The 15,704-nt window shown below is 51.6% G+C and overlaps 1 protein-coding gene across 1 annotated transcript in view; it reads left to right on the forward strand.

The window, feature by feature from the left end:
• The window catches only part of phlpp1 (PH domain and leucine rich repeat protein phosphatase 1), a 64,366-nt gene that overhangs the window by 29,018 nt on the left and 19,644 nt on the right, over positions 1-15,704 (forward strand). The window contains exons 2-6 of the mRNA XM_035429920.1: positions 3,926-4,122; positions 5,975-6,100; positions 7,263-7,411; positions 14,385-14,531; positions 15,441-15,668. Coding sequence (XP_035285811.1) covers positions 3,926-4,122; positions 5,975-6,100; positions 7,263-7,411; positions 14,385-14,531; positions 15,441-15,668 — 847 coding nt within the window. The remainder of the gene's footprint in view (positions 1-3,925; positions 4,123-5,974; positions 6,101-7,262; positions 7,412-14,384; positions 14,532-15,440; positions 15,669-15,704) is intronic.

Below are 15,704 nucleotides of genomic sequence, written 5' to 3' on the forward strand. Positions count from 1 at the left end.
GTTGATTCAATCCAGTCCTCCTTTTTTCAACTTTGCTTGAATACAGGCTGCTATCTGTCAAACAACATCTGAAAAGAGAGAGGTGGGGAGATCTGTTTGCCCAGATGTGTGTGTTAGTATTCACACGCCAGAGCTGCACAGAGTGAAGAGTGATTGGGTATCATGCACAGGTGAGGGTCACACAGGTGAGCAGCCTCAAGGCGTACCTGAGTACTCAGGTCAGGAAATGAAGGGGGAAGGACAGCGAGCTTGAGTATGTTACTGCCGTCAACCACCAGGGGGAGCCCTCTGAGACCACGCCCCAAAATGAACAGTTCTTTGACCTTGGACAAGACAGCGTAAGACAGACAGAGAAGCGGAGGCAGAAGAAGACCAAGAGGGGAACCGAAAGAGCGAGGGTGTGAGCAAAAAAGAAAAAGAGGAATAAAGAGGAAAGAAGGGAAACCGATACTGAGGGGGTCATTAGAGTGGCACGCCCATCTGTTTCAGGGCAGAGCAGCTCTCGGGCTGTCTGTCAGAGCTGGATGTCCTTCTTAACTCCGCCCATCAATATCCCGCCACGGTTTCTTCAGTTTGCCGGCCTGAAAAAAACAGTTTCCAAAAGCGTCGCCCCCCCATCTCCACCGTCGCCGGGGGCGACGCTTCAGACGGCTGTGTCGTTGGAGGCGCCAGCGTTTCTTTCCCCGCCACGTGACCTCGTTCTGCGGGACCGCCTGACGGGGCGCTGTGGAAGCCCCCAGGCCCCTGGAGGCAGTTTTAGATCCTTTGTTCTGAGGGGTGTCTTCAGTTCCCGTCACACTGAAATGAGCTGGTGGAGGGAGGGGCCGGCTTCACACGGTCTCTTAAAATGGACGGCCGCGGGGATGAGGGGCCGAGGAGCAATGGGACAGGGGGTCGGGGGTGGTCTCCAACCTGGGTTTGGACTCGGAGTCCTTCAGTATGCCACATGATGAAGATGAGTTTTTGGATTTCCTGCTTATTGATTAGATCTTCGGGATACCTTGCAGTCCTTGGGCAGTTGGTTTTTCTGGGTGCTCTCCTGCTGTCTGAGCTGCTTTCCTGTCGCTGCTGGTGTGTGTAAATTCATCTGCTGGTACACAGATCTTTCTGAAAATCACCCCCTGAATTACTGCCCTACACCCAAATAAAATGAATATGTGTGTGTGTGTGTCTGTGGATACACCTACAATGGATCCAATCTGTTCACATTACTTCAGCCGCTCAGCGTTGGTAAATCCGGGCTAGTCCACTTTTCAGCGGCGTTTAGGCTGAGCTAACACTGGCGCGGCTGACCCCAGCAGGGGCGGGCAGCTTAGCGACCGTTAGCGTCGATGCGCCCCGGCCCGTGAATGCAGACCTGCTGCGGGATTTTGAACCCTGCAGTCACAGCGCACAGCGGCCAGGCTGTTCAGTCCAGCGGAGCCACCGCACCCCCCCCCCCACACACACCCCCCCCCACCCCACCCCCCGCCCAGGGCTACACGTGTTTGAGTCCCGGAATGAAACGCAGAGCGTGTTCGGCGGCGGCGCGCTACGTTAGGCTAACCGCGCGGTGCTCTGGTTTGTGTAAATAATTGAGCGCCGTAAAAGGGCGTTAGAAGCGCGCTCTTCCCCCGGTCTCCTCGCTCTCCGTGGGAGCGCGGAAGCAGATTCGCTCTCAGGCTGAACCCCCCGTCGTGTTCACAGCTGGGGATGGGTGGAAAATACGCGAAAAAAAAAAAAATACACGTCTTGGTACGAGAAGAAAAAAAAGTCTCCCAAACAGACATAGATGGCTTGCTTTGCAGGTGACACAGGAGCATAAAGCATGAAAAACACAGGTGAGAAACCTGTATTGCGTATGAAACGCACACGCACAACAGCCTCTCTACCGCAAGGGGATGGAGAGACTGATCCTGTGAGGGTGGGGTTGTATTCAGGGAGGACAGGGAGAGGGAAACGGTGGATGGGAACAGACAGATAGATAGATAGATAGATGAGTGAAGGACAGCAGAGACATGAGAAGAACAGGCCAGCTAACTGACGGACGGATGTTGCAGTTACCACCATGTGTGATGCAGCACTTCCTCCGGCCTGCAGATTGTCCATGTTTCACAGTTATTTATGTCTTTTTTTTTTTTTTTGGGGGGGGGGGGGAAGGGGGGTCATTGCTTTCACAGTACACGTATGCTAACTGATTATTCAGCAATTGTCATTGGCTGGATGGGTTGTCAGTCATGCAAATGGGCTGTCTGTTTTATTGCACACGGTCGCTTATCGACGATCTCCTGCGATCACCATGAAGGCTCGCTGTACCCGGCCCCGACGTCCACGCAGACGGACGGAGCGGGGGCCGGGGGGGGGGGGCGTCTTTTCCCCATCGATCCCCGTCGCCCCGTCTCCCGGCGCTGTCTGCGGTTTATCGAGCCGCGGCCAGCCGGGAATTCTGGGGCGCGGCGCGGGGGGTGACGCGAAAGCCCATTTCCTGTCGGCGGGCTTTGGCCCGTCTCTCTCGGGGTGACGCTCAGACCTGACAGCCTTTATTAGGCCAGCGCTCTGTCACGGAGCTGTGGTTCAGCTGCATTGTGGGAGGGGTTCCCTGCTACACTTCTCATGGGTGTGTGCAGTTATATACGGATACATTTATATATATATATATATATAGTTATATATGGATGCATTTATATATAGTTACATATGGATACATCTATATATATATAGTTATATATGGATATATCTGTATATATAGTTATATATGGATACATCTGTATATGTATAGTTATATATGGATACATCTGTATAAATAGTTATATATGGATATGTCTGTATATATATAGTTATACATGGATACATCTGTATATATATATAGTTATACATGGATACATCTGTATATATATAGATATATATGGATATGTCTGTATATATAGTTATATATGGGTACATCTGTATATATATAGTTATATATGGGTACATCTGTATATATATAGTTATATATGGGTACATCTGTATTGCCTGTTTAGCAGGGACCGCGTGCTGGCCGTGTTCAGGGCAAACGCTGTACGCAAACAAGCACGACAGAGGAGAGCTGAACATCTACACAGCCAGAATCAAAACATGACAAAAACGCAGTGTGCAGACAACAGCACAGTCAGCACAGTCAGGCTCTGGCGCAGGGGAACTGCTTTTCGTTAGAGCTGCGGCCTCTTCTTGCAGGGGTTTCACGCTCCTGTCCCGGAGGGGCCACGGTGCCTGCAGGGCGAAGGGGTTCCCCTTCAGTCGGCAGCCGATTTAGACTTGGGCCAATCGGTGGCTTAATCGCTGAATGCTGAAACGCACAGGCGTTCTTACGCTTGGCGCTCGTGGGCCCAGGCGTGGCTGTCGGGCAGACCCCGGCGGGTTTGGCGCCTCGAGCACTTCCTCTTCCTGCGTTCCTCGCGTACTGTAGACTGGAAATGAGGTAACGCCGCCTCAGCGCTTCGACCGACGGTCCGCGGACGCGAAGCAGGAAGCCCTGGCGCAGTAAGGGCGTGGACGCCCACATCCGCACGCTCGGACCCGGGGACCGCCTCCACATCCGAGCGCCGTCAAGGGCGTGCGGCTGCCCCAAATTCACCGGGGTTCTCCAGCCAAGCGGACGCGGATTCCCTGTCCAAACCCGTGATGACATCATACTGCTCAAAGCCATCGCCACAAACTTAAGTCTGATCTTCAGAAAGTCACCCTGGTGAATGACCCAGCGGTTGGGTAAATTTCTGTTCGGTTGGTTTTGTCATCATTCCAGGAGCCTGGATTTTGTCACCCCCGTACTGTACTTTAAACAGTGTACCAGTTTCAGCCATTTCACCCGTCTAAATCCCCAGTCTCAGGCCAACCCAGTTACTTGGGCACAAATATTTGACTCTGAGCGGTGACTGTTTTTCTGAGGTGCTGTTTCTCTGCTTTCCAGGGAAGCCCCAGAGTATCGAGGGTTCTGAGCGCGTGCAGCTGTCGGGGACCTACAACGTGCGCAAGGGCAAGATGCAGCTGCCCGTCAACCGCTGGAGCCGCCGCCAGGTCATCCTGTGCGGCACCTGCCTCATCGTCTCCTCCGTCAAGGACAGCCAGTCGGGCAAAATGCACGTCCTGCCCCTGATTGGTGGAAAGGTATGTACCGCCCCCTCCCCCCCACATGCTAACCTTGTACGTTGTGCGCTAACTGTCAAACCCGATCCTAAATTAGGGCGCATATTCATAATGAGCTTTATCTTTATGATCTAAAATGAGGTTTTCCCTGTCTGTATAAATTTGGGATATGTTTTTGCATTCGGCTGAGAATGTGTAAGGGTAGGATATGGACAGTGAAAACCTGATCCTAGATCAGTGCTCCTGTTCAGAAATGGGTCGTGATCTTTCGCATTTAGCTGGGATTGTATAAGGTTAGGGTACGGACAGGAGAAACCTGATCTTAGATTAGCGCTCAGAGACCTTTTATGAATCCGAGCCCGTCTTATACGTCTTTGTCTCACTGCCCCCCCCCCCCCCCCCCAAGTTTGCGGGCCCCGCTGGGGGGAACTCACTTTTTTTTTTCCGCCTGCGGCTAACCCTCCCGCAGCTAACCCTCCCGCTATCCTTTTCATCGGGAGTGGGCGGCTCCGCTCGAACTGCAAGCCTGTTCTGCCACGCCCACATCTCCAGCACGTTCTTCCGGCTTTTGTGGATCCTCTCAGACATGACTGCGGGGCTGAAGTCTTTCATTTCCTTCGACAGGACAGCCGGAGGGCGAGCTTTTCAGGAGCCTTGCTTTTGTCCCGCCGCTCCCGATGTCGCTAACGCTCGTCAAGCAGGCGCGGCTGTTAGCGTGCGAGACCGCACGAGCAGCGCTTTCGCTTGGAACGGCTCCTTCTTCTTCTTCTTCTTCTTCTTTAAAAAAAGAAGCATTTTATCTTTATTTTATGTGATGCTGCTATCTGCGATCGACAGCTAAACTCTGACTCCAGATTACAGAGCGGGGGGGTTGTAAGGGGACAGATTTTCCATACCCCCAAAAAAAAAAACTTGCTTTTCCATCCTGACCTACAGCCAAGTACAGTACGGCAGGCCAGGCCTCCACTCAGCGTCAGCTCCCACCGAAACCAGCTGGGCTGTGCTTGTGCTGTCCTGCGCGCTGGAACGCTAGCCAGAGATATCTGCCTCCTGGCTGCCTCTTCTCACAGAACAAACATGCCAGGAGCGCGCAGAATATCAATTATTGACGGGAGGAATCTATTAATATCCTTCTGCTGTGCTTTATCTTATTGCCTGGGTCTCTTCTGAAGTAGAAAATGTCCACCATTGTGAGGAGACAAGAAATCAAGCGACACTCCATTGACGGCTTCTGTGGAGAGACAAAAAAAGCACAGAACACTTGATTTCTTACCACAGATTTTTTGATAGAGCGTGTGGGGGTGGTGTCAGATATTTCACAAAGATGGCTCTGCCTTTGAATAAGAAGCTTCTGTCATATCATTGTGAAGGTAGGCTTTTAAATAAGCTAGTCTTTTTAATGAAGCTAGGCTTTTGGCATTTTTCGTATTATTTTGGCGCAGACTTCATTTATAATAGCGGTTGAGTGGGCTCGGGCCAGCGAGCATGACAATGGAAAAGCTCCAGCGTTGAGTGGGAGGGAATTTAACAGATGACAGGCAGGTCTGCTTTATGAATGTCCTTCGATTGACGCTGTTATTTTATTTTTTGCTTTAAGTGACTTGGCATTATAGATAGATGTGAAACTAACTCCATTTATAGTCCGAGCTCGCGGTGAATGCAACCGAGGAGTATGTTCTTAGTAATAAGGAAGAAAAAAAGCTCATGGCTGCTTTTTTATTTATTTTATTATTAGTGGCTACCGCAACTTTACCAACTGTTCAGCGCTCTATGAGAATCTGTAGTGTGAAGAATTCTGGGTTATGGTGTGAATGTATTTATGTTAAAGGGGCGGGGTCTTCCTGTCTCTCTCTCTCTCTATCGCCCCCTGCAGGTGGAGGAGGTGAAGAGGCACAGCCACTGCCTGGCGTTCAGCTCAGCCGGGCCCCAGAGCCACATCTACTACGTCAGCTTCGACAGCTTCACCGAGCACCTGAGGTGGCAGCGCCAAGCCTCCAAGGTGAGTCTTCCGAGCAGAGGGGGTGAAGAAGGATGAACGCGAACACTAAAAAATCGCTCCATACGCCACGAGCAGCCTAGCCGATAAGACTATTACTGCTGTCAGACTCTGTGAAGGCTTACAGGCACTGTGAGAGACTGCACGTACTGACTGGATACACTGTGAGTGACTACAAATACCGACTGAGTACCAGAGGTATGGAGGCGGGGGCACAGCTCACCCGTAGACTCATTCATTTACCAGGAACCATGCTGGGGCCGAAGGCACTCTGGGTAATGTAGTCTTTGGGAAGATTAATGGTTATCAGGACTGTCCCAGAATGCATTCCGTATGCATGCCACGTACACAGTGGCTCAGTGGGATTATTACTGTAATAGAAAAGCGAGAATTGAGGCCTTGGCTAATGATGAAAGTTAAGCTGATATTACTCTAGAAGACAAGCCCTCGTGCATCAGGAATGACTCGAGCCCTACTTTCAGCACTGCTTTCCGCGAGCTCTCTCTCTCCTTCCCCTGCTCAATCAGGGCGACCGGGGAGGCCTATTTTCCTCATTCTCCACGAGGCGAGCATGTGGCCTAGCTCTACCACTGCCCGCAGGGGGGGCCCAGAATAGAGCTTCTCCGGGCTGGATATTCCCGCCCGGATCGGGCGCAGAGAAAGCTCCCGTACAGAACAAGCCCTTACAGAAAGAATTAGACCTGCTTCAACATGCAGTTTGAAATATTATCTAATATAGTATAATTATCTATTATACTATATTTATTATAATAGTATCTTCTGAATATATATCAAAATGTATGACAGTGTGTAGAAAGAATGTGGTTCCTTGTTTGTGTGCATTTTTACTCTGAAATGGTTTATGTAATATTGTGCCATATTCAGTGTGTGCATGTGAGAGGGAGAAAGTGGCAGTAATTTGTGTTTAACTGTTGAAGGAAATAATTGTAAAAGATTAATCCAGAGAAATGCAATCACATTTGATGAAAAGCAAGAACTGAAATACTAAACTATAAAACTAGGACAGAAGCAGAAACACCATTAACATCATCACTCTCTATTCATCTCTCTCCCTCCCTCTCTCTTCCTCTCCCTTTCCCACTCTCTCTCTCTCTCTCGCTGTCTGTCTCCCTCCCCCCTCTCTCTCTCTCCCTCTCTATCTCAGATGGTGTCCCAGCGTATCAGCTCTGTAGACCTGTCCTGCTGCAGTCTGGAGCAGCTTCCCCCGAACCTGTTCTACAGCCAGGACCTGACGCACCTCAACCTGAAGCACAACTTCCTGTCCCCCGCGCCCAGCCTGGACGAGCTGCCCAGGTATCCAATCACCTTTCAGATGACCCTAATCCTAACCCTAACCCTAACCCACTCCCTACGTAGTACACATAGTGAAGACTAAATAAACACAAATGGAGAAACAGATAGGTGTCAGGTTTATGGAATATAGTGCTGCTGCTTTTCTCTCTCTCTATCTCTCTCTCTCACTTTTTTTTACTGTCTTTCTGTTCTTGTGTCTCTTTTTCTTTTTCTCTTTCATTCTCTTTTACTCTCGCTTTCTGAATGCACCATCTGGTCCTTCAGCAGAGAAGAGAGAGAGATTAGGAGGAAGTGTGTGTCTGCATGCGTGTGCACGTACAGTATATACATTTGTGAACGCGTGTGTGCGCACCCATGCGCGCGCGCATGCGTGTGTGTGCCGCGCGTGCGTGTGTATTAATTCAGCTCGAGTCAGCAGATTTCGGTGATGTAGAAAGAATGTTCCGGTAAGCACCGTGGCATTTTTTCCCCCTGTAGTGCTCGGGGCAGTCGGGGGGGGGGGGGGGAGGGTACACGCTGTAACTCCACCCTGGGTACTGCCTCAAACTTTGGACCAGAACAGCATGTCCTCTCTCTACATAACACTCACACCCCTTCCCATAGCCTCACACCCTCAGGGCTATGGCTGACTTATGTAGCTGCATGTTCACCACCTTGGGGGTGAGATTTTCGATTTTCGATTTTTTCCGGGCCCAAAATCCGTGAAGCTGGTGGACCTCCGGAGTAGAAGGCTGTTTTTTGTCAACCAGAGCCGAACTGGGACCGAAAGCCAGCGGTCTTAAACTGGTGCACATTAACCAGACTCCTGGGTCACATCCAAAAGTCTCAAATGCCTTTCACCAAGAGCATGATGGGAAAGGTAGTCCAGAGCCTGAGAGTGGGGAGTGTGTTTGACCGGCTTATCTGAAAATGATCGGAAATGTTTTGTGAAGTCACGAGCTGCAGCTAAGCATGCGTCCTGTGGTCGGATCGCGGAGTTAGCCAGCGCTGGCGTGTGCAGCCGTTTAGAAAACTAGGTCAGAATAAGTGGTGGTGACAGAGGCCAGCACACACACACCGGGTCCCTGTGGTGAACCCCTGCTGCATTGTGTCCCTCTGCTGTGACATTCTCATCTGTTGTGATGTCACAACCACGTCAACCACCAATAGAACTTCGGCTCCTGAGTAATGCTTCCTCGCGAACATAATGGAAGGTTCTTTTTTGTGGTTGTTTAGATTCACTGGAGGGGGTTTGTTTTGTGTCGGTACCTGCAGTGCTGGTGATCTGTTTCGTCCCGGTCTTGTCCTGTCTTGTCCGTCGCGTACCTGCCGTGGCAGAGCGAGCCTCCCGCCTTGCCGCCCAGGCCGAGCTCTGCGTTTCCACGTGGTCTGTTCTTACGCACTAGTACATTTCTAGTTGACAGGCGGTCTGTGGCTGCGACTGGGCGCTGGCTCATTTTAGGGTTTCTTTCCTCGTAAGCCTGGAGATCCTCGTGTGGGAGATCCCGCCCTGGCACGCGCAGGCTAAAGGAATGCAGGGTGAAGCACCGTCATCACGCCTCCCCGGTAATCAGCTCTCTGACCCCAAGCGCTTCCTCTCCTGGCTGAGAGACACAGCGAGAACTTCAGCGGAGAAAGTTCCGGGGGCTGGAGGGTCGGAGAGAACAGAAAGGGCAGGCCGAGGTTTTCACTCCCACGCTGTTGCTCAGGGTGGAAATCTTTCCAAACCCGCGGCCCAGGACGAACGGTGAAAATTTACGGGGCGTCCCGGGCCTGCCGACCTGTGACGGGACAGCTGTGCGTGCCGGGAGTCAGGGCCGGGGCGGTGCTCGGGGGGGCGAGTTCGGGGCGAGGTGCTTTTACGCAGTTCAGCCCCTACGAGGGTCGCGCTTCTTCCAGAAAACTCCTGACAGGCCTGCCGCCGAAGAGCACAGCACCATGGAGCACCCCACGCCACGGCCCTCTCCAGTACGGCTGCTTTTAAAATCATCTCCCTCAGCCAGGCCACAGTAGATAAAACACACACTGGGATGAGGAACAACATGGGAACCCTGTAGCAAGTGCCTAAAGCAGACTCTCACATGGAAAAGTCCAGTCAGGTTTAAAACTGAAAGGACATCAGTACTGTTCCGGGCTGACTGACTCCGATTGGCTGTCTGTATGTTGGCGCGAGGTCTGTTGGGATAGGTGCTAGCGCACTGCTGTCTGAAGTGGGCCCTGTCTCTCTGGGGCAGTCCAGCTACTTAAACCTTCACCTGGATGCTGACGGTTCTTGCGGTTCTGATTGATCGAAAGAGACCACACCCACCCATCTTGTCTACTTCCTTGTGAACCCTCAAGGACTCCGGAATATGAGGCTTTATGGGACAGTCAGACAGCATCATATTTTTTTTAAATATCCGGCAAATTCTCATATTTCAAACGCAGACACACCGGCTGTGTCTGGCTTCTTTGTGCCAGTGAGGATATTTCATGGACTCAGGGACAGAAGACACCGAAATGCAGCTGTGAACAGTGACACAAATTGATCAAAAAGAAATGATACTTGAATGACAAAAATGAAAATATACACATGAAGTTAGCACCAATAAAAAAGTCATCAGAAGGAAATGCACTGAGACAAGGGCCTATGTGTGATGTGGCCCCCTGCTCACAAACACCCATTGCCAGTCAGAGCCGCTCACCTTGTGCTATTACACAGTTGATTTCCCTCGTTTCTGTGTCAGTGTTCCCTCCCACCCCAACACCCCCACCCCCCTGCCCCGGCACGGTTTCGGGGACGTATTCCGCCGGCACCCTCAGAGCCGCCTCGGGCGTGTTTACGCTGTGATTTTCCACCGCGCCTGGGCGTCGGAGGCCCAAACCAGCGCCCGTTTATTACCCTCGTAAATTTAAAAGCCCGTTTCAAGGTCGGCTTTGAGCCGGATCGCCAGGAATTGGATTGCGTGCGGCGGTTATTGATCTGTTGTCGAGGGCTGCACGACGGGAAATCAACAAAGAGGAACGCGCCCGGCCTAGAGGACTCCCCGTGACCGCGTTTCTGAGGGGGTACGGGAAGCCCGTTCTGGGGAACCCCGTCGGAAGTGTCAACCGCCCTGTGGTCTAGTTACAGGTGCGTACCTGACAAGCAGGTTACCGATCAATGCTACGGTGTGAGGTTGAGCTCAGTTGGGTGGGTGTGGTGTTCTTATGAGCTCTCAGGCTTGTATGGGGTTTTAGCGGTCACCCCTTAGGGACCTGTAGTTAGTATGGGTGGGGGGGGGGGGTGTTGTTTAGCCTGTGATCATAGGCCTGACCTATAGGAGGCGCACTTCATTGACCTGTAAAACTGCAGCCCAAGAGGCAGAGTGCCAGCCTGTGGGTCAGGGCAGGGAGCGAGGTGGAGCCTCATTGGTGTCCGTGGAGACCACTGCATGGTCAATAGTGACACAGATGTCCACCAAGACCATATATGGCACAGATGTCAACAAAGATCATCTATGGACAGTAACGCTGGCCCTGAAGACTGCACACTCAGTTAAATTGCTGGTGTCAGTGTAGACAATAATGCTACTCCCGCTGCTGCTTTTGCAGGTGCACTGAGGCCGTACATTCGGTGGCCTGGTCGGTGCCCACCGAGGTAGTGCACCTGGGGCCCATGCTCGGCAGAAGCTTCGGACTGAACTCAGGAACATGCGTTTAACACAGCAGGGTGGAGAACGCTCTGTTCAGTCTACGCTCCCGTCCCAGCAGGCCTCCCGCAGCGCGTGTCCATCGCTGCAGAGACCTGTGGGTAATCAGGGCAGAGAGGCGTCAATCCCACGCTGGGGCCGATGGCTCGAGTGAGGTGCTGGAACAGAAAGCATCAGTCTAAGAGAGGCGCCCCTGGTCTATGGTCCGTGTCTTTAAAGTGCGTACAGTGGGTTGATTAAATTTTTAAAACGGGCATCGGCACGCCCCCCTCCTGTGCTGAGGATCAGCGTTCTGATTGGCCGCATCCCTGACCTAATTAAGAGATCCGCGAAGCCCAGCTCTCTGTCATCATCCACGTCCCAGGAGATTTTCGAGAGGAGCGAAGACGGAAGATTTTCCTCGCGGCAGTGGAAACGCCGCAGGAAGCAGTCTGTTAGCTGCTCTATTTATGTGAAAGTTGAATTTAATACACAGTCAGGCCTAGACGTCACGCACCCGTTCAAGCAAGACCCGGTCATGAAAATAAATAATGGTAAAACCAAGACTTACATCATTTCCTGTATTACAGTGCAACAAATGAGTGGATTTTATGCCCGTAGCCTCTTTGGTGACACAGCATGGAAAGCTCTCTTTGTTTAGCAGTACATGTGGAAAGATCAAATCAACAAACGGCAATGCTTCATTCGAGCAGAATGCCTTTCTGAAAATAACCATGGAAACGGTTTTTGGACTGGATCTTTATGTATGCCCCCATCTGTGTAAAGCAGCCAGCTCTACATGTCGCTGTCTGTAGAGCTCCATAAAGATCCAGTGCGTTATGATTGGTCAGCTCACTCACGCTCTCGCAGTGATATGCACACACTCAAACTCCTACATGCCAGTGTGCACACACACACATACACACACACGCGCACACACACACACACACACACACACACACATTCTCTCGCGTACTCCTACACAGAAACAGATATTCACACATAAATATGCACGCACACACACATTCTCACAGGTCTTTATACAAACACATTCACACACACACACACACACACACACACACACTCTTGCGTACTCCTACACACAAACACATAATCACACGCTCGTACACACACACATACGCACATTCTCACAGGTCTTCATATAAACGCGTATTCACACACACACACACACACATGCACACACACTCTTGCGTACTCCTACACACAAACACATATTCACGCACTCGTACACGCACACACACACACACACACATTCTCACAGGTATTCATACACACAAACACATTCCCACACACATTGCTCTCTTATGCTGCTCCCTCTCTCTCTCTCTCTCTCTCTCTTTCTCTCCTCTTGTATCATTCCTTGCACATTTCTTTCTCTCCTCACACAGCGGTTGATAATAAGCTGCTCTAATCACAAATAAACAGCTTTGATCTGTGGAGACTGGGAGAGAGCTTTAGCTGAGAGACGGAGAGGGAATCGCGCGCGCGTTCGTCTCCCCGCTCCCTGTCTCCCCGCTCCCCGTCTCGGTAAAGAAACGCGGGGCTGACTCGGGCAGCTCTTCGTAAGTCTGTTCCTCGGGGGCTGGGGGAAGGCGGTCTGTGATGGAGCTGTCCGTCGCTCTCCGTCGCCACGACGCCCGGCCCTCTCCGCCCTGTCCCCCCCGACAGACTGTGACGGAGGCGGAGCTGAGGCGCTGTGTGTGGGCGGCGGCCTCCTCCGGTTTCGCTCCCCGGGCCTGTCTTTTTGCCTTGGCCCATTCAGAGCGCGCGCTCACAGTGCAGCCTTTTTAACGCTTCATCTCATGATCCCCGGAGAGCTTCGGTTCTCAGAACCCAGAAGTGCTACTTATCAGTGGATACCGATACTTTCTAGTAAACGTTTTTATGAAATTCCTCTTGTTCTGAAAAAAAATCGGTGAACGCCTCGACTTCTTCTTTTCAGTTTTGTTTTTGGTCAGAGGGGCGCTCATAATTAGCCATGGGTTTCAGATTTAGCTCTTTGCATTCAGAATGCCAGTTTGAGTGTTTTTCTCTTTTTCTTCCCCCTGTGGCTTCCCTTAGCTCTTTGATCTGCTTCAGTTTCTTTGAAGTCATTGTGCATTAGCCGTAGGGGTGCCGCTTGCAGTCCCCTTAGGACAGTGGACCGATGTCAGTATGGCTGGCATACGGGGCAATGTGATGTCCTTTGTGTTAGAGAAAAAAGGGGCCCGTCCAATCATTGTCCCCTGGCTGGGGCTAGCAATCCCTCTGAGGTACAGTACAGTAACAGACTGAGGTCAACATGGCCAGCGTACACGACAACATCCAAGCCAGTCTTTTTAGACTTCTTCGTTATTAGCATTAGCACTGCTGGTGTTAGCGATACCTCTTATTAGGGGAAGAAAGCAGCCCTTTTCAGCATTGGAGGCTCTCTCCCGCCGAGAAGGTGTGCTTGTTCTTCTGCCCACACTATTTGGAAATAGCCTCATTTAACTACGGCCTCCACGCATTTTCACTGATCTACCTGTAGCTGGAGCTCAAACTCCAGTCCCACAGTGCCCACAGGTGTAACAGCAGTCCCAGAGAGTCACAGGTTTAACAACAGTCCTGGAGGGCCACAGTGCCCACAGGTCTAACAACAGTCTTGGAGGGACACAGGTTCATCTCCAGTTCTGGAGGACCCTTGTGCCCACAGGTTTAACTCCAGTCCCAGAGGACCACAGGTTTAACTCCAGTCCCAGAGGACCACAGGTCTAACTCCAGTCCCAGAGGACCACGGGTCTAACTCCAGTCCCAGAGGACCACAGGTCTAACTCCAGTCCCAGAGGACCACAGGTCTAACTCCAGTCCCAGAGGACCACAGGTTTAACTCCAGTCCCAGAGGACCGCAGGTTTAACTCCAGTGCTGGAGATGTGCAGTGTCTGCAGGTTTTTGTGGTTTTGTTTCATTGAGTAGTTGATTTAGGTCTCAGAAATGAGACGTGTTTTGTCAATCAATGGCTTAAATTCAGCACTTAAGTGCTGAAACACAGTGAAAGTCAGCAGACTCTGCAGCCCTCCGGGATTTGAGTTTGACATTCCTGTTTTAGCCTTTGATGATTATGGTTGTTCTTTATGTAAAGTGCAGTGTTGTTTTGGTCAAATGAACACCTGTATTTAGCTGTAGCCTCTGGTGATTCTGGCTCTGTTCTTTATGTAAAGTGCAGTGCTGTTTTGGTGAAATGGACTCCTGTATTTAGCTGTAGCCTCTGGTGATTCTGGCTCTGTTCTTTATGTAAAGTGCAGTGTTGTTTTGGTGAAAAGGACTCCTGTATTTAGCGTTAGCCTCTGGTGCTGTTTTGCAGGTTCGCTAAGCTGCGCAGTCTGAACCTCTCCAGCAACCACCTGGGCCAGTTCCCCCAGGCCGTCTGCAGCATCCCCACCCTGACTGAGGTCAACCTCTCCTGCAACTACCTGACCTCCGTGCCCAGCGCCGTGGGCTCCATGCACAGGTGAGTCACAGGAAGTGATGCGGCATGGGGGTTAGGGGTCACAGGTCACAGGTCAGGGGTCAGGGCAGGGGGATCAGCGGAGGACTCGCCAGCCAGTTCAGAGACAGCTGATGATCCAGTCTTGCTCTGGTCGCACTGTGTGTGTGTGTGTGTGTGCGTGTGTGTGTGTGTGTGTACGTGTGTGCGTCTGCATGTGCATCTGTGTGTGTTTGTGTGTACGGGCGTGTGTGTGTACGTGTGTTTGTGTGTATGTGTCTGTGTGTGCTTGTGTGTATGTTTGTGTTTGTGTGCAAATGAATGTGAGCATGTGTGTTTGTGTGCAAATGAATGTGAGCATGTCCTGGGTATGTGTTTGTGTAACCTGTGTATGGGTGAGGTGTGGTAGTTTGAGGTATGGGGTTTAGAAATATATGAACATTGGAAATTGCAGCTCTACATCAAGACTAAATGGAATGGAAGCACCCTGCTGGGTTGTTGTGTGAAAAACAGCCTGTGCTGCGGAGGTCTGGGCGCAGTTGTTTGTCTCGATAGCGACCACAGAGAGGACTGTGTCTGAAATCCCCTGCATTCCACAATCCACAATCCCAAACAGCACTGAACCCGCTGTCAATGCTGCCACCTGGTGGCTGGAACTGGCCAACGACAGCCTTAGGCTCCAAAAAAATCGATCAACAACAGCCTTGTTGTTTTTCCTTCGCAGTTTGTAAGTTTAATCTATGTGATCGCTGAACCTTGCAGTCTGCTTCTGTGAGTCTGAAAATGGAAACCCGTGTTTAATTGCGTGTCGTGGACCGTTAGGCGCGGATGTTGAGAGCTTGCCGAGCGCGAGCGTTAGCGTCGCGTCGGGCTCTGAGCTGAAGGCCCAGATGTGCTGGCGTAACGAGCGTCTCCCCCGCCTTCCCCCCTCAGCCTGCAGACGTTCCTGTTGGACGGGAACTGCCTGCGGTCCCTCCCGGAGGAGCTGGGGGCGCTCCAGCACCTCAGCTACCTGGGGCTGTCCTTCAACCAGTTCAGCGCCGTTCCCATGGTGATGGAGCGGCTGGCGGGCGTGGAGCGGCTCTGCATGGCGGGCAACGGCCTGACCGCCTTGGAGCTGCGCGCCTTCCGCCTGCTGAGGGTCAAACACGTGGACCTGCGGTAAGGAGAGACACGCACGAGCGCGCTAACGTGCGG

The sequence above is a fragment of the Anguilla anguilla genome, chromosome 8 (assembly GCF_013347855.1).
Source record: "Anguilla anguilla isolate fAngAng1 chromosome 8, fAngAng1.pri, whole genome shotgun sequence".
Taxonomy (NCBI): Eukaryota; Metazoa; Chordata; class Actinopteri; order Anguilliformes; family Anguillidae; genus Anguilla; species Anguilla anguilla.